The sequence below is a fragment of the Anser anser genome (genome assembly GCF_964211835.1).
Source record: "Anser anser genome assembly, chromosome: 1".
NCBI classification, from domain to species: domain Eukaryota; kingdom Metazoa; phylum Chordata; class Aves; order Anseriformes; family Anatidae; genus Anser; species Anser anser.
This window is the reverse complement of record NC_139720.1, coordinates 193,564,271-193,589,477: the sequence shown is the minus strand read 5'-3', so window position 1 is coordinate 193,589,477 and position 25,207 is coordinate 193,564,271. Positions and strand designations below refer to the sequence as shown.

Here is a 25,207-nt window from a genome sequence, read left to right as displayed (position 1 = left end):
ACATTACCGCTGCTGGTGACACTATACAAATGGTAAATAAAATGGAAGGGCATGGTCACATATGTTCACATCCCAGGGTTCAGTAACAGACTCAGAATAAGGGTAGGTAATAAAGTGCTTAACAGGGGGAAGAAAAAGGAATCCCATCATGACGATTTTAAAAACAAGTCGAACCATTTCTGACAGACAGTTGTCCAAGTATGACTGATCCTGCCTTGCGGCAGTGCATGGACTAAGTAACCTCTGAAGTTCCTTCCAGACAGGCTTTGGACAACTCGGGAGCTGGCAGGGCAGCTAAAGGTAAGGGTGAACCTTCTAATAAAGGTGAAATCCTCTCATAGGCTCTTCTGTTGAGGAGCAGAGGCTTAGAGTCAGGGCAACCCCTATACAAGTTTAACTCCAATTCATATTGTTTGGACTTGTTTAAATTTCAGTTCAAAATATAGTTATATAAGTGTCTTACAGCAAATCTACAAGTATCCAGCTTTCAGAATGGTGTTATGGTAATATTCTGAAAGGCTTTAACGGAACTTAAAACCATCAACTAAAGGGCAACAGACCAGCAAGCCTAATTTGTTATGGAGCAGTTACAAAGGCAGCAGTTAAAACATCAGCATTTCTAAGCTAATCTGACTTTGAAAAGAAATAAAAATTAGAAATTTTGTGGCTATTAACTCACCTCAAATCTACCTAAATAACTTGTTAGGTGCCTTCACTGTATGAGTTCATACTAGAGGGAAATCTGATGCTTCCTAAATCACTAGCTCTTGACTGACATGAGAGACTGTCTACCACATGACACTGTACAAATAAATACCACTTTGGTGAGGTGAAATCTAGCATTTCGATGGAAACATTTTGTACCTTCCTACAGTTCAGAAACATGCCCTGTTAAGGAACTGGAGCAGTAAAATATCAAGTTGCAGCCACTGTACACTGTTAGAACAAACAAGTGAATTACAGGTGTCTGCTCAACCTTCAGTCAGTACAAAGCACAGAACAGGAGCTGGGCAAGCAGAATTACATGTTATCTAAATCAGAGTAAAAACTTGCAGATTTAGGAGGGTTTTTTTTGTGGAGAATTATTGTTTTTTTGTTTTTTTTTAAATACATAAATGAAGGCAAGTTTCATCTCATTTATTGTCAGTATCATGCTATGAAGACAAGCACCTTTTTCCCTGAGGTTACTGTATCCTACAAAGCTTTCAAGAGACAAACAGAGATGATGATCAGGGCTGCCACAGGAGGGATTAGAATCCTTTTTGGTCCTTTAGGGAAGGGGCAAGAAGATCTCAACATCATCCTCCCCACATCCTTTCTCGAAGAATCAGACCTGCTGTTTCCTTCTACTGTGATCCCATCCAACCTGAAAAACAGGGAAAAGTGCCAGGGGAAGGAATCCAGGAAAGGCAATGGAAATATAATACAGTTCTTGAAAGGAGACCAGAGAACAGTGAAAAAACACAGGAGCAGGGTTAACTGCTGGGCAGGACAACAGTTACGGCAGTGAAGACCTCCTCTAACAGGGACCAAAACCATTTTAAGGTCTGTAATGTTTGACAGTACCAGTTGGTACATGCATATGCTACATGGGAGTGAACATTAGAAAGTTTGGAAGAATAAAAGTCCATTCAACAGCAGCACCACAGCTGCCTACTCAGACTTCCAGTTCATCTCAAGCATGGACTTCATAAAGTATTTTACAGCAAGACTTTGAACTCTAACTGTTTCACTCCTAAAAATGGAGAACAGTTTTCCTCAAGCTTCTACAGAGATGGCGAGCCAGTTAACATCCCTAGAACCAGCTCCCTCAGAAGCTGAAATGGAATTGCTGGTGCCTCAGACCAGTGTTTGAGGTAGATAAGGTAAAACCAGGCCTAAGGTTATATTTGCCCAGTTAAGAGCAAACAGATCCGTGTTTGCCTGTCCAGTGCTTCAAGCTGACCATATACCAGACCCAAAGAAGTTGTTACTGCAATGCTTGCACACACCGCCTTGCAGCAGCTTTTCATTTACAGAGGTACTTCATTAACACAGCTTCCAAACCAGGATTGTCTCCCAGCCTATGAGCTCAGGGCAGCTGAAGGCACCTTTGCACATTGACCTGTCTGCAGACAGGTCATCACCAGAAGTACAAACCTTCTTGGAAGCCATCAGAAGAGCAGAACAAATGCTAACAGTAGAAATTGGTACCAATCAGTCAAGTAAGTTTATGTGACAAGAGACACGAGACAACAACCATCAGGACTCCCAAGTCAATGCTGATATCCCATCCTGAAGCACCTCCAGACTTTCTGAAAGTTAATAATTAAAAAAAAGTGCTACCACCTTAAAATTATTTAATTTATGTCTACCTGGGAGATAATACATCCAGGAAGGTCTGAAAGAAACCAAGCCAAAAATCTATTAGTGTTATTATTACCAGTTCAAGAGTTTGCACATGTAAGGTAGGATGGTGGGAGGCAGTCCTCCCATTTTAATATAAGAGTGGGGAAAGAAAAAAAAAGAAAAACTGCTCTAGGGCTTTTTTTGGCAAAGTTCCTTTAAAATGTAAAAGGATAAATACCTCACACCACGGGAATTATGAATTCTCTCCACTGCAGTAGTCTGAATTTCAAGCTTAACATCATCCTCTTGCCAGCCTGCTTTGTCCCATGCCACAGCCCAGCTGGCAGGCTCAGAGAGCACCTCCCTGCCACCCTCCAGCCCCAGCTGCAAGGAGCCCTGCCAAGGCAAGCAGCTCACCGTGAGCACTGGCCTCAAAGCCAAGGCACTCTCCCTGCTTGCTGCTGGAGAACACGGTAGCTCAAGTATCAAGCATTAGATCTCACCAACAACTAGTCATTTTATCCTCCTATGAGAGCTAATAAGCTTTGGAAGAATTTAGTAGCAGAAAAATAGAACAAAGCATATAAAGATAGGCTTTTACTTTAATAGCACCATGGTAAGAGATTATACAAACGCTGCACTGATTTTTATTATTTAGTAATTAGAGGCACTTCCAACTGCTTCTAAGTAGCACATGAAAACTGAGAGGTGAAATTGCACTTTCATCATTTTCCTGGGTGAATGCTCAGTTTTAAAGCAAAAAGCAAATTCATTTCCTTCTGAAGATGATGTAAAGCATACCAAATCATCAAGATAGCTTACTTCATAAAAGCGTCCAGGAGATAGAAGATATAAACAAAGACATAACAAGGCATACCTTGTTTTTAGAAGTTCACAACACTACTGTTCCAAATTTTCTTCTCAGTCCTTCTAATTATTTCTTGCATCTTTCACTTCACTTTTTCATTTTATCTTCATTACTGCTACTCAAGAAGTTCTGTATTTTTATTATTTCACCCCATTTTCAAGTTATGTCCCACTAAAACAGCATAGAAGGCTATCTGCAGAATTCATTCAAGCAGTGCAAACATCAAGGACATTTTTAGTTTGAGGTGGACTTACTCTACATAGGCCAAATTTGAAAATAAGTTAAGATTTAACCAACTGAAATCTAGTGTAAAGAAATGCAGATCTCATGGAAGTCTTCTGACAAGTTAATCAGTAGGCTTTTATCACTAGGCCAGAAAATTAAGCCCTCTATATTCAACCAAGATTAACACAAATGAAGTTTTAATTTATAAGTAACCAATAATTAAAAATAAAAAATAAGAAAAAAACAATACATTTGTCCTCATAGTCCATCTTGTCCTTCCAGGTTTAAAGCTGTACTCTGTGAAGTTTCAGAAGTTTAATATGGTTCAGCCAGCCAGAAAGTAGTCAGTTCAATGCTGAAATAGGGCTATGAACCTAAAAATAAGGATTCTCTTTTATTTCTCTTCACACCCCCAAAAGAATAAATTAAAGACTAGTTCAAATAATTTGTCTGCTTACATTGTATATCTGGTAACACTTCATTTCAAGCCAAAATTTGATACTATGGCCTGGAACTGATAAGCTGATATGAACACCACCACAAGTGTTTCACACTAAAGGCTTGTTACCCATCAGCGTACTGCACCTACTTCATTTATTTATATGCTTAACATGTAGCTGTTAAGTGTTATCAGAAGGATTAAGAGAACATAAGATAGTACCAGAAAGCTTGAGAGCTTGAGCTACCCCAGGTAGATTGTTGCTATTCAGACACTGTGAACAAAACACTGCTGTCTTCAACTACCTGAGGAGCACACAGAAGCCAGATTCTTCTTAAAGGTCCATGGTGAGAGGACGAGAGGCAAGAGACAAGAGTTGCAAGAAGGGAAATTCCAATTAGATACTAGGAAAGAAGTTTCACAATGAGGTTAATCAAATACTGTAACAAGTTACCTGAAGAGACTGGAAGTCTTCATCCTTAGAGATACGCAAAACTCAACTGGACAAACCCTGAGCAAGCTGATGTAAGTTGGCCCTGCTTTGAGCAGCAGGTTGGACCAGGTGACTTCCACAGGTCCCTTCCAACACAGAATTACTCTGATTTTGCAACACTTGCCCAATACCCGCTTCACTGATCAGCTGATCAAGAAGAATATGAAGGGGGCAAAAAAATGCAGCCCCTGATTTAATCTGAAGTAGCATGCAGGACCTTGCTCAAAACTCTTACAGCTGAAGAGTGTCTCTATCAGGAATAAACATTCAAAATCCCTAGGTGCAACAAGTGCCAGTAACTCCATCACAACTGCACTCAGCTTCAGAAGAAGACAGTAAAATACAAGTGAGGATGCTTGAAAGCAGATGCACACTTGTCAGTAAAGTAGGACCAGATACTTACAGGTGGCATGGAAGGAACAGACATACCGTATTGACATACTAGGTGGTAAGAAATGCTTGAAAGAGAAAAACAGGCAAAACTAGGAGTCTGCTAGGACCAAGAAGGCAGACTTCATAAAGCTGTGATGACCAGGTGCTCAAATGATCACGCCAGTGAAAGACTGTTAATTTGCCAAAGACAAAAAATGCACAGAAAAAAAGTTATTTCTCCTTCTTCAAAATGCGTTAAGAAGAGTAATGTATGGAGACAAGAAATGACCTAAGTACAGAAGGAACGTCTGGATAAAACACACAGAACAATTTTTTTTTTATATACTTCTGTTTCTCCTTTCTACTCCTTGCAGACACCGAAGCTCTCCTCTTGGGAACTCCCAGGGTCTGTCTCAAGTGGGAAGAAGTGGAAGAAATCTTAGAACAAACAGAAGGGGGATCAAAAATCAAGGTACTGGGACATGGTATCCAGTTTTGCTGTGTTTGCAGTACCCAAAACAGCAAGTGATACACAACTCTGCTCACTTGAAACAACTGAACATATGCATTTTGATACCAAAGAGCAGGAGAGTAGCAAGCATGGTGCCAATTTTAAGGGAACTAAGAAAAGATTTCAACACTGAGCCTGTAAGCTTTATGACTCTATTAAACAAGTTAAGAAAAAAGGGTAGCACTGAATGAGCTTTAAATAAATGTGGAAGAGTCAAAGCAACGTTTTCAAAGAGAAGCACTGCCTCACAAATCTAGTTGAATTCTCTAAATGAGGCAACAGGCACAGGAGTCACGCAGCTGATGCAGCCAGTAAGGATGTCCAGAAGTCTTGTAACAAAGTCATTTGACATATATAGGCTTTCAAGGAAGTTAACCAGCTACGTGAGGGAAAAAGAGTCCTTTCATGGACAGTAACTGGTAAGGATAGTAAGCATCAAGTAAGAAGAACAGTCAGCTCTTACTCAGTGAAAAATGCTGACCAGTGCTGTTTCACAGAGATGAAATGACCTGCAAGTTAGCTCATAGAATTAAGCTGATCCTTGTTATTACTACTGCAAACATCTGCAGAAGGACTTTATAAGACTGAGTGAATAGACAGTAAACTTGCAGATTAAACTCTGTAGACACGATACATATGTGAAAACAATATGAACTGACAAACTCTAAGCTCATTACTAATGAGGAAGTAAGATACTGGGCTAGCACTATATAGTTTCATGACCTTGTGAAAAGGAAGTAGACATAAAATAGTTCATGACTGTAGGAATCTGCAAGTGCATTCACACCTTGACTCCTCTGTGAGGCTTTGCTCTGCCTCCCATTCTTCTACACTCAACTGGCTACTTCGGAGGAAGAAAGGGTCTGGACATGTCCTCTTTTAGTTCCATTTATTATTAAGGATGTACTGCAGCTAAGCAGACTGTAGGATTTACAACCTGAAACACTGCAAATTGTGAACTCTTGGGTGCAACACATGTTGTGGGAAAGTTAATGGTACAACTCTGGAACAGTACTGGGCAACCACATAGGGTAGAGCATGTTGAGTTCTGTGCAGACTCATTCAGACTTTACTCCAGAAATGGTCGCTAATGCACCTATTCCCTTAACTATGCCCACATCAGCGAGCATATGAGTAGTTGTGCAGCACAGACTAATCAGGTCCAGTAGTTTAACTTGTTCCCCAGCCAAATTTTATTAGCAGCACAGATCCAGCCCTGTCTACTAACCTTATTTTTAATACTCTAACACTCTGTGGATAGTTGGTTTTGGCTACAGTTCTCCCTCTTCATGCAGCACTCTTTGCAGCGTCCGTGACAAGCGATTGCGGCAGAGACAGGATGTGCACTCCACAGAGCCTAACCTGTTTTTGCCTGAGGGCACAAGCAAGAAGAGGCTTGCTTTCCATCATAGTCACAAGTGAGCCCTGGGCATAGCCATATTCCCTCCCTTACCCAGATACCTGGAGAAGAAATACTTTTTAGTCCTAGCTCTAGCATGAGCAATGTTGCCTAAATAGATAAGCTCTCCCCCAAGAATCTCCTGCCCCACATTCCTTCTTCTAACAGGTATAGTCTTTGTTGCACGTGGAGGTCACCAATTCTCTCTCAGCTTAGCCAGCTGTCAGCCTCTTCCAACATAACCCAGAAGAAACTTGCAAGGACTCTTGAGTAGGCAAACCTGCAAAGAGGCACGATCTCCCCTGCTGGAATACTAGGCTGGAAAGAATTTTAATCATAACAAGCACAACCATCCTCACAGGGTCAGGGTGTTGAACTCTACCGCCCACCTACTGCACAGTAATTTTTCATCATCTTTCTTAAACTGTTTGCTAGTTGTTGTTAAATCTTTGCTTACCTGAATGAAAGCAGCACCCTCTACTGCTGTCTTCAGGTCTGTGCAGATGCTGATGAGAGCCAACTGCTTCTCTGCACTCAAAGATCCTTTCAGGAATCCTGACGCCTCCAGCTCTTTCATTTGTTTCCTGACAGAAACAAGACACATATAAGTACTTGATCTTTAAGTACATTTTTAAGCCACCTTTACTTTTTTTGTTTTTTAAATAAAAGCTTCTTAACAACCCATTGATATGAACACTATATATGCCACAGCAAACATTTATACTCAAGAACATAAAGGTTAGTTTCGGTCATTTCTCCCTGCTGAGGTTTTTCTTCTCTTCAGCCATGGGTAGCTGCAAGATTTATTCCTAGTCCCAAATTTGTCACCGCCTCAAGCCCGTTTTCACTAGCGCAGAATCAGCAAGAGTTTTTCTACTTACATTTAATGGGAATAGAGATATCTTTAATTTAGTTCCTCTAGTATTACAAACAACAGCTCTTGTTGACACCTCTGTAGGATCAGTTTAACTGTATTAAAAATAAATAAATACATCCCATACTGCCAGGAGTCATTCCTAAAAAAATACATTCCCCTAGCACAGATAATGACTACACAGAGCAAATGTCTGAAAATTCCTGTAGTTATTAAACTAAGTGGCCAGAGTTTGAACTGAACTTTCAAGTACACGACTGCTGGGGTTGGACACACCACCTGAGAAAGTGCCTCCACAGCTTAAAACCCTCAAAAGTCAAGAGCAAGCCTCAAAATTGTATAAGTAATTGAGAGGTGTAATTTCCACAGAAATTAAGTGGGATTAAAGCACCTCATCACAATCAACCTGAAGCTATTTGATGTAGCCATTATTACAGTTAAATCTGTTGGTTACCTCAAGGCAGAACTCCTCTAAAGCCTTTGTTTATTATTCAGCAAAAATTGCTCATCCTGAAGAGGAGGAAATTGAGCTAATGATTAGCAGTGGGAGAAAAAATAATCCTCTGTTCTCCCTACCAAACAAGTTCCGAAACTTTGGCTTCTTTTTGAATGCCTCCTTAGACAGCAAGTAAATTGCACTTGGCACCCAACTGGACGGTGGAAAAGACACAGCAAACAGAGAAGCTGTACAGCCTGAAAAGAAAAAGTTAGTGTATTTTTGTGTTACACGAATCACACAGCTGAATATTGAAACAACCAGGGATCCATCATGCTTTTTCTAAGTGACTGCAGCACAGACATGACAGTCTTCGCAAGGGGCTTTCTGGGACAGCGCATGTTAAATGTGTAGAAGATATTTATATAGACCAAGATGACCTCTGTATCCAGCCACAACCCAGTCCTTAGTAAGCCTGCCCAGGTCCCCCCTCATACCCAAACAGTACCACTGGATTTGTTTTTGCATCTAAAGACCTCAGAAGAGATGGGGCCCCCTGAGTCCATCAATATTTTTCCAAGCAGCACTTCAAATTAAGGGAAAGGGATGTAGGTTGCCCTGCCTCTCCTCCTCTTCTTCTCTACGCTCTTCAGGCTGCCGGCTGAGCAGTGTGGGATAACACACCCACACTTCGTCAGGCCATCCCTTTATTTAGAGCTCCTTCCTGTCAACAAGTCTTGAGCCCACAGATCTAATATTAAGCTTCCTCCTCCACATTTCTTAAAGAGACTGAGGGGGATTCATCTCACCTACCCTGTCAGCATGTACATCTGAGACAATCACCTTCAGCTCTCGTTTTAGAGAAGGGAGAACAAAGTGTTTCGGGTACATTTGCCTGATCTTTTTTAAGCACCCAAATATGCCATCTTTCTCATCTTATGACAGAAGCAGCTATTTTCACTCATGGAGAAATAGGTAGAATGAGCCATTTAGACCACAGTATTCTGAAGCTACCAAAGATAAAAGTTTTCAGAGATTTATTTAAAGACAACCCAGTTCCTACTGAGCTATACATAAGGAAGTCAAACCTCAGAGATTCAATGGGCCTTCAGACCTTCAGCTTGAAATGGCTCACTAAATCAACCATCGGCTTCCAGAGAATCAGAATTTTACTTCAGCAACTGTGTGGCTGGATTGTGTCCAAGAAAATACAAGTATAGGTTCTAGTAGTTCCATCATGACTTTATTAAGAGGTCATAACCACCTGCTGCCCTGCAAGTTACTTTGATGCCCTCCCTCCCACTGAAAGTAGTGTAAAGGAGAGTATTTGTTTCCCAGCAGACAATCCAAATTCCTAATGCATCTCTCCAACACCACCCCAGAGCTGCAGCACCTTACCACGAAAATCTGGGTAAGGAGCACGCTGCAGCAGTCACAAGTGTATAGACCAGTTCTGCTCCTGGTTTAGCACAAAAGCCAGAAGAGGCAAATACCTTCTAATCTCCATGGACTTTGCACCTTCAATCAAAGTATTTCCTATAATTTGGGAGTAGGCAAGATGTCAACTGAAATTCTATATGAAATTGGTAAAGTTTAACACTCTACCTTCCAAAACAGAATACGCACCCACATTTTAACGTGTGCAGAATAAACACATTTCAACTTTCAAATACACACAAGAAAAAAAGCTATAAAACACACACAGCTAACTCCTACAAGCATTAACTTTCTCCTCTTCAAGGAAATCCTTCAATACTTAACTCCAGATAATCTTTTCTGTGGTGCAAGTTCTGATATTTTATTTTTGTAACAGCTGATCATTGACCATGTTTTTTTTAAACTGTTTTAGGCAGAGCACGCCTCAGTAAACGGCTAGGCATGGCATTCTGTTTACATTGGACAACACCTTTGAAAAGGTTAGTTCTTAGCTAGAAAATGAAGCCAGGAGTTATGCACTTTTCAGGCACTGCCCAGGTCTGTCATGTTTGCTGTTCTGGAGTCCTTTGGATTTTAAACCAATACTAACGTTTCTATCAGTCTGTGTAGTTCAAAATTGATGCAGAGTTCTATCAGCTTTTTGCTTCTTTTCTCAAATACGGATTTATACTCAAGAACTCTGGTTAATGCCACAGAAATAAGCAGAAAATCCATCAAGTTTCTCAGTAAGTTCCCCACTCAGCTCCTTGACAAACAGCAGTGGGACAGCTGGAAAGCACAGCCTTCTGACTCTTCGGTAATCTGTGTGGCAAGGGACGGGGAACAGGACACTTCAGCTCCCTTTTTACAAACTGCCAGGGTACACCACGGGTAGCTAGGCAAAAGCTCTAATTGACTTTCTAAGGCTTCTGGCACACTAAAGATGCCAGCACTTCGTGTGTAAAGGGACAGGAGCATCTAAACTAAAATATCCAAACTTCTGGCTCCTGATGCCTTCCTTGTGAGGTGAAATGGTAGGGGACCAATTAATTCAGAATGCATCAAATATCCATTCATCAGAAGTCCATTTCACAGGCACAGTTGCCTGAATCCAGCATCCTCTTGCCATAGCCCATACCTTTTTTTTTTTAAGCAAAGTTTGAAGAGACCACAACAGAATTGTGCCCTTCTACAAAGGAGGTGAAGCTCCTGTTCACTTTCTGTGCAGTATTAGACTTCCACATTCCTCCTGGTCCTCTGAAACTCCATACCATGATTGGTAACTGAGGGATTCAAAACAGCCAGCAACATATGTGGCATTTACTCATCTTCCACAAGCTCTTGCTGAAGTTTGCAGCACCTGTCTCCTGTTCTTTTCCTTTCTTTCCTCTGCCAGTGATGACCTTCCACCCATTCCTGCTTCTGCCACAAGCCATTACGCACTACACTGTGCACAGAGAATATAATTTCTTAACTAACCTACAAAGCTACTGTCTTCATTCTTCAGAATTTGAGGCTAGATCATTCCTCCCTCACCCCCTCTTCTTCCCAAAGAAAATCCTCTGTTAACATCACCAAGCTTGCAATTTAAATTTTACTTAGAACATAGAACATGAAATGCAATTAATGCACTACTTCAATTTTGGCTTCCCCTTTCCCTAGCGGATTTTTTTTGCCCTTTCACTAATATATTTATTGACAGTTTGGTTATTTTCTTCCACAAATGAATTCTAAGTCTTCCAAATGGTAAACCCTACTTACATTCCCTTGGGGTACTAGACTGCCACAGAAGAAGTGTGATCAATGGAAGAGAGCTTCCCCATACTTACCATACATTAAGGCACACAACTGACTGGTTTATGCGTACAGCAGTGCACCACTGACCTCTACTGGGTGAGTTTTCATTCAGAGCAGCCTCATGTTCGGGGTGATGATCGCCGAGTACGATCACAGACTCAAAGGCCATGGCAGCTGTTGCTGGAGAACACACCACAGGACTTCACTCTGCAGTTGTGTCATGGTGCACATGAAGCAACAGCTTGAAGAATTTGACTCAGTACCCATAAGGTCTTCAGAGAATGGTGAATTCATGTCCGTAAGAAAATACTGCTTCCTTTTAGAGCCCTTCAACAACCCTTCAACAAGCTCCAGAGCTTCTCTGTTGTACAGGACTGCCCATGTCAACACTGTTCTGGGAACTGAACTGTTATTTACTTCAAGGTAAGGTATGGAATCTATAGCTCATGACTACTGAATCACAACTTACTGACCAGATCAGCAAGGGGAAGGGAGGCGAAGAAGAAGCAACACCAAAAATGCTTCTTCACAACTTCAGCCAGCCACCTTTGCCCAAAGACCAGAGCCAGTAACCAGTCATGGCACCAGACTGCTATCTACTGCTGTTTGATAAATGAGGGAATAGCTGGAATGGAAAGAATCACAGAATCATCTAGGTTGGAAGAGACCTCCAAGATCACCTAGTTCAACCTCTGACCTAACACTAACAAGTCCTCCACTAAACCATATCACTAAGCTCTAAATCTAAAAGTCTTTTAAAGACCTCCAGGAAAAAAACAAAACCCCACAGAACCCACATCACATCACCAGCCCCACAGATCTAGCCTGAGACACAACAAATCAAGCTTGCAAACAAATGCCCCTGACCCTAGGACCAGCTGTCTACACACGCAATGGCCAAACACTAAGCTGCTGATATTGAGTTGCAAGTGGCCGTTTGAAAGTATTCTCATCCAAATCCTCTCTTCCTGCTTTCCCCAAACTGAATATAAGCATACAACTTACACATTACAAGTTTTCCACCCAGAACAGCAGGACAAGCTGGTCCAGACACGAGAGATCCAGAGCTGTCAAATGCACTTTCTCCACAGAAGTGTCTGTACATTAAAGTAGGACAGCTGCTCATCTTCCTCTGGCACAGTTTTGAAGAGGCAGAAAGCAAAGGACTCCAGAGCAGCTGGTGCACAGCATAAAAGCAAGGCAACGCATGCAAGCCGATCTGACTTCTGAGACCTCCTAAAGGTTCACATGCACACATGGGCACGCAGGGGCCTCAGGAAGTCTCAAGTCCAGCTTGCACCTGCAGCAGTACTATTGCTTAGACCAGATGAGGTTAACCTTGGCTTTGCGCAGCCAAACCTTGGAAGCCTTCAGGAATGGAAGTTTCATCACCTTGTCAGATAACCTGTTACTTCTGCATACCAGGCAAGCATCAACACCGTAACTGTTCTCAAAACACAGCCTTTGTCATTGCAAAAGTCAGTCTTATTTAAAGCTTATATTTGAGCTGCCAAGGGGAACTGGCTGCCACACAGGAATGAGGAGAAAGACAGCATTTCTCTTTGGATACTGTTTCAATTGACTTGCAAACACTCAAGGAGTAAATGCCAAGTCTACTCTCTACATCTAGAAACATTACACTGACACAGATGGAAGTTTGTTTTTGTTTTTGTTTTTTCAACCACAGAAAAAGGCAATGTATTTAGGTCTCCCAATCTTTTATGTCCTGTCTCATCAGCTGACGAATAGGAAACCTTAAAGCTTTGAAAGTCCTCTTTGCATCTTGAAAGTATCCTATTATTATTACAGCTGGGGAAAGGACCGTAAGAGAATGGAAGCAGACACCACGTAAAAGGGACTTGGCTCTACCACTTCCAAATGTAAGTGGCTCAGCAAGAGCTCAGGGCATGGACAGAATGAGTACATCACCACCCTCACATGACCGAGTAGAAAAGCCCCACAGCACCTCTTCACACCATCACCACCGTTAAGTCTCAGGAGACAGCTAAAGCATTTCTGAATGCAGAACTTCTGAGAAGTAGCATTACCAACCTGCCCTGCCTTCCAGTTCCTTAGAAGAGCTTGGAAACTCTTTTCCTCCCCAGTGGAAAGAGTGGCTAGAGGAAGCTACCATTCTAGAACTGTTTCTGGGAAACAATTAGACTAGTCTCAAACATCCCATCTTATTTTTCCATACAGAATTCATTCTACAGCTTCACTATCTTTTTATTACAGCATTTTACTGTGTTTTACCTATCTTTATCAGCTATGTGATTATGTTTAGAACAGTAGCACGGTAACTATTTGAAAAAAGTTTATGTATTACAAGAGTCAAAGTGTTTTTGGGGGACCTGCACCAAAGCATTTCCACACAGTATGTTTTAGGATTACTTCCAGGAACAGGGCACTACTTGTTTTTCTAAATCTCTTTATTTTAAAGCTCAACAACCTTGCATTCAAACCAGAATTGCATGGACTCTGAAGAAAGCATATTGGATATGTAAATTTACATTTTCCGAGGCAAGTTAGTACAGGTTCTTTCAGTAGGTCAAGCAGGGCATAAAGCTGTTCGATAGTTTGTTTTCTTCTCCGGAAGAGGTTGTTCCGTTAGAGCAGACACTGGTTAATAATGCTAATGGTACACCCAGTTCAATCCCGTGTGCAGTCATTTTTTGTGTCAGGGCACTGACTACCAAGCGTGTATCAACAAGTATGTAGGAAATCTACTGTACCACGCTAGGCCTCAATAACCACACTCTCATTTCCTTTCCATATCTGGCCTACTGGCGTTGTGGCAACCTGACACTTATTTCCATTTGTGTCAGTAGATGGAAATATCACAGTTTAGTCTCATTTTTGACCAGGTGTTCTGAAAAACGTGACAGTACATTTCAGACTTCCCACAGATACATGCAGGTCCCATCCTCAATGCAAGCCCCTCCCAGCCTCCATGCCAGTCCTCTTGCAAGCCTGCACACAACGGCTGTGAGAGTTGGATTCATTAGACTAATGAATCCCGAAGTGCCCTACTGAAACACAGATTATATAAATCCAGAAAGAGTTACAAGTCAACGTACTAAAAGTCAATCATGTAACAGTTAACAAATTATTTCTACTCCTTGTAGACGTGGCTACTGTGTACTACTCAAATCCACTTTTCCTTGGTTTAGGACAATAAAACTAAGAAGTCCTCTGTATTCTTCAGTTGTATGTCCTTTACATATTAAAGAAAAACTAAGTCATAGACTTTAAACTAAAATGGAACACAACTCTTTTCAATACTAAAGCTAAAAAACCACCAACACAACAAAACAACTAACCAAACAAACAAAAAAAAACCCACAAAGTCAAATCTAAGAACTTCCCTAAATTATTCGCAATGTGGAGAGAACAGAAAGCACATCCCAGCAAACCCAGAGGAGCAACCACCAGCTGGCTCTGTCATAAAGCTTCCACGGGCAGTCCCTGCTGCTCTCTTCTACAAGCCTTCATTACCTACTTAAGCTCCAGCTCTTATAAAAGTATCGTATCAGTAATCCAAACGGATTTACTGCAGATTGTGTGCTATGAAACCAGTGCAAAAAAAAAAGTTTGACTGTATTTGGATAGATACAATCATTAAAATACTGGTTGATGAAACTACGTAGCTTGTGTTCTTGTCAAAAAAACAACACTATGTTTTACTGAAACTAGACTTTTTAACTAAGATGTTACAACAGCCAGGATACGTAAGTTAATTATAGGTTGAGTTAAGAACACCTTATTTGAAAGGCAAAACCTGCCTTGAACTCCTATGGAACAGCATGTGCAGGCACAGGACAGTACACTGACACACCCAAATGCCTCTCTACCCTACTACACATTATAATTAGTTTTTCTTTTCCAACGTGAAATCCTTGGAAAACTGCAGTTGTCATTCTGCTATCAGCAAAAGAAAAAGAATGGGTTGAGTGCTAGCTTTACTAATGCAGACCACAAGTCTCCTCCCAACTCCAGAAATCCAGAATCTCATCGTGGCTACTGCTATGACAGCAATTCTGCAAAAAAAAAAATTAAAGTACCATCATATAGGTGTAGTAACAGAGACATTAGGGTTGACTAACACTTATCTTGAGAGTTTTGATGAAATGGAAAAAAAAACCACAACCATCCAAAAAAAAAAACTGTAAGTAACAGATTTTCCCCCTTTCTTCACTACCAACTTTTTACTTAAAAAAAATCTCACTAGACATAACATATTGTTTCACATCTAAATTCCTACAGCAGGACTAGTGTACAGGAGCTCCTGAAGTCACTCTTCCTTGCTGTAAGCCTTGTTACCGAAAGCAACACACCACAATCCCTTTTTAGGTACAACTTAATCCCCATACAGGCTGCTGCACAGCGGCTAACATGTCACATTGCAAGACAGCAAGAGAGGAGGGCTGAAGCACTTAGCTGGAAGCTTATCAGGAAGCAATCTGAACTTCAGCATTAAATGCTGATATAGCAATATGAGGCTGGACACAGAACCACTCTATCAATGTACACTCTCACATACACAAGCACTAAACTTCCAAGACGGGCAAAAAAAGGTTGAGTAGAACCAACCAGTCACTGTCCCTTCTAACATAAGAACTAGGGGCCAAACAAAGCACCTGAGGAGTCAGGTTCAAAACAAACAAGAAGAACAGCTCTTCACACAGCGAGCAATAAACCCGCAGAACACAAAGTCCCTTGGCAAGGAGGCTGCAAAAAGATTTACACAGGTTCAAGGCAAGGTTAAGAGAAATACTTGGAAGAAATATAGTTAAGAGCCACTCAGTACATAAGCAACTTCTAGGCACTACAGGTCAGGGGAGGGAGGGCAGACAGCCAGGACTTGAATTTGCAGCTCCATGTTTCCAAAGCGTGGGGCTTCAGCTGTAGTGCCACAGGGTTGACACAAAAGGGCTAGGGGGCTACTGTCTGAAGCATTTTGACTGTTCTCATGTTCAAGTCCTCAAATTTGCAACTTCCAAAGGTGCTTCCAAGCCTCTCTTGTAGCTGTTCAGCAGTTGTGTCTTTAATAGAACTAGCCACCTCTTCTGCTAGGATGCTGAAATGTTACTTTAAGAATTTTTTTAAAATCTAGTTATAGAAAAGTGGTAATCACAGTAGGTCTCTTTAGCAATCAGTATTAGCCTCTTTGAGTTCTGAAGAAGTCCTTGTTGTCTTTCTATGCAAAAACTCTTATGCTCCTGTATTTCAAGCTTAGTCTATAGATAACCTAATCATGGAAGACATGGTTTCAAGAACTTGGATTTAAATTTAAGGTCTTAAACCATTATTTAATTACTGAAGTGCTCTTCAGAAGTGTCATTGAGAGATTTAGAGGCACAGTTCTGATCTTAACAGGAGTTGTACTTTTAAGTTAAAGCCTTCTTTAATGCTTAAAATCTCTATTCTCTTGAATAGTAAGATGAGGCTGTTCATTCATAATTACAGAAATCCCACAGATTCATTGCAACGTCAGTCATTTCAAGTCAGGTGACCTACCGTATGTTTTCCAGTGCACTTGTTAATTGTTGTTGTGCAATGTCATAAAGCTTCACTTTGAAGCCTCCAGCAGCAAACACCATGGCCCAGCTGCGACCAATGAGTCCGCTGAAAAGGAAATAAATGTTAACCAGTTAATAAAGTAGCATTTATCTGGGGTGGGTTGGAGAAGGTCCAACAACAAGCAGTGCAAGAACTAAAACAGTCCAGACTCTACAACAATCGATCCAAAAATCACTTACATGTTGATAAGAAACCAACCTCTCTCTGTAACAAAGCAATATCCTTTGCTAGTTGTGTAGCAGATTCTGAGTGCTGGGAGAAAGTTAACAAGAAAACAAAAAAGAGAAAAAGGCTAGCAGAATTCTAAAGAGTAGGAACTGCTACTCTGGGACGCTGGATTCAAGTATTAACAGTTTTGTCAGCTGCAATCCTAACCTGGAACTGGTGCATGGAATCACATTATGAAGGGTTTGTTTTTTCATTTTTTTGAAATTGATTCAATCCTAACCTGGAACTGGTGCACGGAATCACATTATGAAGGGTTTGTTTTTTCATTTTTTTGAAATTGATTTGTTTAATTCGAAGTCTGAATACGGAGAGCAGCCCATTTGTCCAGGAGTTCAAGATCCTGCTTCAGAGATAATCAGAGAAACCTAAGGCCCAGCTACTGCACTCATGGATCCGCCACAATTCAGGAAATACCGTGAGCGTGTGAAAACCAAGAAAAAAAAAACACGTGGTTTTTATGCTACTTTTCCACCTACCCATGTCTAGCATCACCTTTGCTTTTAGATGAAACATCCTACCATGCTGGAGGCCTGCAGGAGCAGTCTGCCCACATCTTGTGATAAAGCAATATTACTTGTAGCCCATTATTAAGAAATATATAAAGGAAATGTACAGTAACTGATAATTTCATCATGTCTACCAAAGCAATGCAGGTTTTTAATTTAAGTAACTTTACTAGCAGGCATTAGCCTCTTTAAACATAAGTACTGAGACACAGTACAGCAAGATTAAGTAACATCACAAACAATAATCCTAACAGCAACAAGAACAGAACTCTATATCCATGAATATTATTACTGGTGTTGATTATCACATGCATTTCCTGACATTTCTGAGATTGCTGTCCTTGTAACATTAAACTTAAGCAATGTCTGTCAACTGGAAAAACGAAAGGCAAGTAGGTCATCAGTAAACGATGATATGGGGGGTAAAAATTCAGAGATAAAGCAGGAGGCCAGATAAGAAAAGGAAGAGAAAACAGGAACGTGTTCAGCATTTAGTTAAAGAAGAATAAAAATGGAACAAAACAGGAAGTTTCAGGAAATAGCAGGAATCAGTGGAAATAACTGGGGGTGGGGTGCAGGGTGAAACCGTGTATTTAGTGTTGTTAAATGAGAATTTACTGTCTATATAAAATAGATCATTTAAAAGAAAAAGCAAACATCTTCGCTGCAGCAAGCCCAGATCTCAGCAGTTCTCAGGCAAACTACAGAACAAGCACTTATGGAAAAGTAACATATGGGTCATCGTTTGTTAGCTATGATAACTTTTCAGCTAACAAATACTTCTCAGCTACAAGCGTTTGGACCACCTGAACCCCTAAACAAGTATATCTAAGCCATTAGTATCTTTATAAACATCACCTCTCTCAAACTGCACTTTTAAATTAACTTTCTTTAAAAAAAAAAATCAACATTTGATCAAATAATTTATTCTGATATTGATTTTCAGGATTGTGTGATTTCTTTGGCACTATCAAGCGTACGAAGTCAGTGGTAGGTACCAGACTTGCACGCTGGAGCAGTAGCACAGGACAGCAACATCCCGGCAGGATGCTGATGCACTTGACCCCAAGACGTTCCTTTAGGACAGGCAGGCACTGTCATTTTGGGCCCAGAGCTGCAGCCCATGGATCCAGACCTGCTCGCTTGGCTTTGGCTGCTATGGGTGGCAGGTTCCCTCCTTGGACAGGCAGCACAGAGCCCAGCTCTCCGGACACTTCTTCATGTCACCGAGTGCCACCGGTAGCGGCGGGTTTCATCGCTGGCGCGTGACAGCAGCCAGACACGTGCCTCCGACCTCGAGCAGCCTCGCTGCCAGCGTCGCCTAACCAGGTTATTGCTCAAATAAACGAATTTTAGCTTAAGAGGACGAAGCGATGCCTTCACAGCCAAACCCACCGCGGTGTGCCCAACCGAGGACCACGCCGTGGGCACACGGGAGAAGCCCGAGGGCTGGTCACCGCTCACGGCAGCAGCTGTTAAACCTGCCCCCAGCCTCCTGCGGGCTTCCAGCCGCACCAAGGCGGCACAGCACCGGGCCGGAGAGGGCACCGAGAGCCCGGCCGGCCGCGAGAGGCGCTGCCCCGCTGCCCCCCGGCTGTTCCTTCCAGCCGGCTCCCAGAGCCCCCCAGATGCGGGCGGGGAAGGAGAGGCCTCACCTGCCGACCACGGCAACCTGCGAGGACTCCATGCCCGCGGGGGACGCGGCCGAGCAACAGCCACCACCACCGCCACCGCCGCCGCCTTTAAGGCGCCCGCTCCCCACCCACGGCGGCCGCCATGTCGCGGCCGCCCCCATTGGCTCCTGCTACCGCTGGCCGCGCCTCTCGGGCCGGGCCGGGCCGGCCTCGCCTCGCTCCCACGACGGGAGGGAGACCGCCCCCGGTGGCTCTCGGCCGGGGCTCGCCTCGTCTCCTGCCGCAGCCGTGCCGGCCCTACACGGAGGCTCGTCCCCTCCGAAAACGGGGCGCCGTGCTCCGGTCCCCCCCGGGGAAGGACGGGAGCTGTGTGCTCAGCCCCACGCCGTGCCAGGAGGCAGCAGGGGAGGGCAGCCCCTTCCAAGCTCAGGGCAGGCTTTGCTGGGGTACAGCCTGCCCGTTCCGCCTCGAAGGGAGTGTACCCAACCACTGCCGAAATCCGGCCTTAAAGTTGAGGCCCAAGTTACCCTACTGTCCAAAAGCATAGACCCTGCTGGCCACATCAGGTGTTCAGGTTCAACATGAGCTCCTGATGAAACTGAAACACCTTCGAGGATGGGGGCCCTGGGATTTGCAGCCTTCTCTGAAGAAGCAAAGCCCCCATCCCATGACGCTTGGGCCACAGAAAGTACGAGAAAGTGTGTCAAAGCCCACAGCTCTCAGTTTCCTGATGAGGGCACAAATGAATTCCAAAATGAAGTTCAAAGTCCAAAATATTTCCTTTTTTTTTTCCATTAGGGAATAATATTATAATAAAAATATAATAAAATGTAATACAATAAATTAATTTGTTATAATAAATTATAATATATATATTGTAATTAAATTATAGTAAAAATTTATAATTTCATACTGTTAAAATACTTTTCTCTTGAATCCTGATAAATAATATATTTTTGTTGGTTTTCCTTGATTTTTGCACAAAAACTTTTTTATATTGTGAAAAAAACGTGACATTAGAATGTCAACATAATTTTTTAATAATCTTGACAGCTCTGTAGTATCAGCTGTTCTGCTGGAATGCTGTGTTACTCATTTTTTCTAATTCTATACAGTTCCTACTCACCTGCATGTTGCTCTGTAATCATGCTGGATATTCCTGAAAAGAAACAAAATTTAAGATTTTAAATGCCTACTTGTTAACAAAGATAGCAAAGCACCCATAGAGTAGTGGTCAGTGGCTCTGTGTCCAGGAGGCCGGTGACGAGTGGTGTCCCTCAGGGGTCTGTCCTGGGACTGGCACTTTTCAATATCTTCATCAATGACATAGGCGATGGGATTGAGTTCACCCTCAGCAAGTTTGCAGATGACACCAAGCTGAGTGGTGCGGTTGATACCAAGGAAGGAAGAGATGCCATCCAAAGGGACCTGGACTGGCTGGAGAATTGTGCCCATGTGAACTGCATGATGTTCAACAAGTCCAAGTGCAAGGTGCTGCACCTGGGTCAGGGCAATCCCAGACAGGAGCACAGACTGGGAGAAGAACTCATTGAGAGCAGCCCAGCAGAGAAGGACTTGGGGGTTCTGGTGGACGAAAAGTTTGACACAAGCCAGCAGTGCCTGCCTGCAGCCCAGAAGGCCAACTGCGTCCTGGGCTGCACTAACAGAGGGGTGGCCTGCAGGTGGACAGAGGTGACTGTCCTCCTCTACTCTGCCCTCATGAGGCCCCACCTGGAGCACTGCATCCAGGTGTGAGCCCCCAGCACAAGAAAGATGTGGGACTGTTAGAGCAGGTCCAGAGGAGGGCCATGAAGATGATGAAAGGGCTGGAGCACCCCTCCTGTGAAGAAAGGCTGAGAGAGCTGGGAATGTTCAGCCTGGAGAAGAGAAGGCTACGGGGAGACCTCGTTGCGGCCTTTCATTACTTAAAGGGGTCTTATAAAAAAGATGGAGGACTCTTTACTCAGGTAGATAATGATAGGACAAGGGGGAATGGTCTTAAACGAAAGGAGGATAGATTTAGATTAGACATTAGGAGGAAATTCTTCACTGTAAGGGTAGTGAAGCACTGGAAAAGGTTGCCCAGAGAAGCTGTGGATGCCCCATCCCTGGAGGTGTTCAAGGCCAGGCTGGATGGGGCCTTGGCCAACGTGATCTAGTGGGTGACATCCCTGCCCATGGCAAGGGGCTTGGAGTTAGACTATCTTTAAGGTCCCTTCCAACCTGAGCCATTCTATGATTCTTTGATTATATTACTGTACTCTTAATATAGCTGAAAACCACCTGTAAGTTATGTGTTACTGGCATAGTGAAAACCAAGTTGAAAATTGATACATTTTTTTCAGAATAAGTGTTTCGTAATTACTGATGAAAAATTTCAGTGAAACATTATTTGGCTATCATTTCTTCTAGTTTCCAAGGGGGAAAAAAAATACAAAAACATAACATAACTAAAAACATAATCATTTTGTATGTCCAAGACCCTCACTAGCACTTCACTAAGTCCAGCCATACTTAGCACAGAAACAGAGATCTCAGAAGTGTAAATTCCTAAAGCTTTCATGAGGACTAGTCATAGGACAGCAGATGGAAAACCACGCCAGTATCTTCGTGACCTCAGGACCTAAATGCTGCACGTGTGACCTGAGAGCTGCCAGCAGTTAGGAGATGTAGGAGGAGCAAAGCAGAGATACCTGGGCCACAAGAAGACGGAAGTAAGTAAGAGGGCAGTGTGCAGGAAACCTGGCCTTGCCAGTTCGTGGCTCACAGTTTGCTAAGGCTGGCACAGAAAGCATTGTTTTATGATTATAGCAAATACCAGTTTTGCTCCTTTGAAGACTAATTTGAAATGGCATGACTTGGCATGTGTTACAAAGAACTTTGTTTAGACAAAGCATAACTGAAGCAATGTATACTTTGTGGGCTCAACTTTTTACTTCAAAGAAAAAAAGTAAGTTCCCAGAACATAAAACTGATGTATTTTGGGCTTGGGAACCATGGTTTTCAAAACAAGTTCACTATCACTCTTATTTGGAAATACCCACTGGTTATTTCAGTATTCCTTGATATACATAGGTGTGCATTTATACCTGGACTTGTCATAAGAATTACTAGACTTTAAGAGACAAAAGCAGTTATAGCCGGGCAAATCGATATTGCAAAATGAAGAGCTCAGTTAAACAATTCAGGAGGGGTTACTACAGGAACTATCTGAGAACTAATCATAGTTGTGATAACAGCAATTACAAGGCCTTCACCCTGCTGGTGAACAAAACAAGAGGTCTACGGTAATGAAATCTGATCTATTTTATTACCTTCAATGTAGCAGTAACAATGCTATGTAACTCTGCATTAGTTATTTTATTAGGGCACGACAACAGCCACATGCCCCATTGTTTCCAATGGCCAAACTCACCAGTGAGCCCAAACTGTCAACACATGAATAGGAGAGAGGTTTGCAAGATGAAAGAGGAATGCAGAGAATTAAATTGTAAGAAGCATAGGTCAAGGGAAGACAATATGGTTAAAAAGAAAAACCATAAAGTATGATTTTTGCGCAAAATAAGGACTTTTAGGCCCAGTACTTGGAGTCTCCAAGAATAAGGAGTAGTGATTCTCCTCCCTCTCCTGCAGTTCACATGGGAAGGCCAGAAGATATCTTCAGCCCAAAGGCTGAAGATCAAAACCTTTCTGATGGCTTCATCAAAACCTTTTACCAATAATATGGTGGAAAGCTCTGGGCTCCATTAGGGACTGAGAAGTAGAGCTTACATTAGCAGCAGAAGAGGCCTATGTGGAGCCCATATGCACTCACCAGCCTCTGTATTCTTTTCTGAAGTCCAACAGCAGTAGGAGCAGACCTGACTTGTCATCTTGGGAGCTGCAAAGTTGACTCCTCCATGTTTCTAGTCTCTGTTGAGCATGCTCCTCTGCAGCCCCCTGGGAGGAGGTGAAAACCCGTATTGGCTGCAGAGAGGAGGTGGGATTACTGTAGGGGAGGAGCAGGGCACTATAAGAGAGTCTTGGAATAAATGACATGGGAGTCTCCAATGCTTGCTGGGACCAGTAGGGGTTGGAATGTGTGGGAGATGGAAGGGTGAGTTCCCATGCAGAAAATAAGGGAATCACATGCCTCAAAAATACAGAGTATCCTAGCCTGAACTTCTGGAGTAGGATGAAAACAGAGGCATAGTTCACCCTCATTAAGTATTAGATTGGTTTAATATGTTACTTGTACATTTGGATTGTTCTGGTGAACATTTCTTTTGTAGTTAGCTATGATATGTTACTACTATGATACTAATGGTTCAGGAAACATAATAAGCTCAAATAATAATTTAGTAACTTTATTCCTATTATGTAGAGTTCTAACTAATGGCTTGCACACTAATTATAATTAGTGACTACTTTAAAATTATACTACAATTAAAACTATAACTCTAATTATTGCTAGTAGTTTATGCAGTTAACTTAGGTGGTCATTCACAGTGCAAGTGGTCTGATGCAAATATTACCAGTAGTGCTAGAACTTGATTCTTGAACAATCTGCAGCAATTGGAAAGTCCATAGTAAAAAATTACGCAAAGGCATGATTTAGCAAAGCTAGGGAGAATTGTATCTTATAATAGTAGAAATACCCATCAACAAGATAATTTCCCTGTTGTAAATGTCTTTTAAGCCCAAACTACAATATATGTATTACTTATAACATGGATTATAAGGAGGTTCCACTGACTTCTGTTTGTTTTCAAATTGAACATAAATTTACTTGCTTTAATAAATAGGCTAAATATTAATTGATATTTAGGACAATTATAATGTATATAATCCCCCCTTTGGAACGATATTTGAATAACGCTATTGAAAATTTTCAGTATAACCTTTTACAATATTTTTACCTAATTAATTCTTTATTGAGAACCTAACCCTGAAAAAATTCTGATCCTTGTACTTATCATTGCAGCAAGAGTGGATCTATAAACATCATCTTTAAACTTTCTCTTAATATAATTTATATATATTTATGCACAGCAATTTAGAGATCACAAATATAAAGTTTAAGTCTCCTACAAGAGACAAAAGACTTATTTTTTTATGCTTGGAAACCTTTACTGGAAGAACTTTATGTTAAAAAGTGCTACAGAGATTTTTTAACAGCTCAGGAATAATGAGCTAATGTATAAAGGCTCTGACACCTGTACCGTTCATATGCTTGATAAAAAGAGGAAAGTAATATGCAATACGTATCTCTTTATGTTGATGAGATAAATGAGCCCAGAGTATCAGGGCTGTAACATAATTCACTCAGCAAAATAGTGAAGATTGAATTTCCAAGCATAGGAAGAGCTTGATCTGAGGCTTTAATTTTTATTTTTAATTCTCAGTACAATAAATTTGTTACCAATAAGTTCAATTACTACTCAACTCTTAAATTGTCAACTAAAGAAAAAAAGAAAAAGTATTAGAAATGCTTTAATTTTAAACATGTTTCATATTTTCTTTCCCCTCAACAATTTCTGTAGGTATACTGACAAGATCTATGAAGTTTTGAGAGGAGTGGTTAATGGCAGCTTTACTGTGTGTGACAGTTAAGTTGAAGTGTCTTCACATGGTAGTAGAAAAGTTCTGAACGTTTGGTCAGACCAAAATTCAATGCTAGAAAATTACTCACTTTTAGAAGATTTTAATGGGAGAAATACTTTTCCAATTCAGAATGATTTCAAAAAAAGAAAAACACAGCTTCAGGGTAGATCAGACAAACAGTTAAACCGACAGAGCAAGGGTAGGGCACGTGCCAACAATGATTACAACATGCAGACAGAGGCCAGTAACCCCTGAACCCAAGTTAGTAGCTGCTGGAACAGTTTGTCTGAGTCCTTACTTGCAGCGTCAGTGCTGCAAAAAGACAGATGCACCATGTATTTATTGAACTGCAAGGAAATTCCTCGCTTAAGAGGATGTCTCTGTGGTCTCCTTAACCTGCCATAAAGTTTTCACTGAATCAATGAGACCAGGAACACAATGTCTTAAAAGTTAACTGAACAACAACAAAATCAGATCTGTAGTATGCTTTAATTGCAGAAACAGCTAACGCAGTGTAA

The 25,207-nt window shown here is 41.7% G+C and overlaps 1 protein-coding gene across 4 annotated transcripts in view; it reads right to left on the bottom strand.

The window, feature by feature from the left end:
- Window positions 1–23,159, bottom strand: part of CRYL1 (crystallin lambda 1) — a 63,447-nt gene extending 40,288 nt beyond the window's left edge. For 2 of the 4 annotated variants that reach the window (XM_083848448.1, XM_083848451.1), the window contains exons 1-4: window positions 22,921–23,159; window positions 20,233–20,265; window positions 16,676–16,783; window positions 7,093–7,219 (exon numbers count right to left, since the gene is read on the bottom strand). In XM_083848448.1, the coding sequence (XP_083704574.1) occupies window positions 7,093–7,219; window positions 16,676–16,783; window positions 20,233–20,265; window positions 22,921–23,144 (492 nt within the window). In that variant the 5' untranslated portion in view covers window positions 23,145–23,159. Of the gene's footprint in view, window positions 1–7,092; window positions 7,220–16,675; window positions 16,784–19,127; window positions 19,293–20,232; window positions 20,266–22,920 lie in introns of those variants that run through there. The other 2 variants (XM_083848449.1, XM_083848450.1) reach the window with 2 other exon arrangements.
- Between the last annotated feature and the right edge of the window lie 2,048 nt (window positions 23,160–25,207).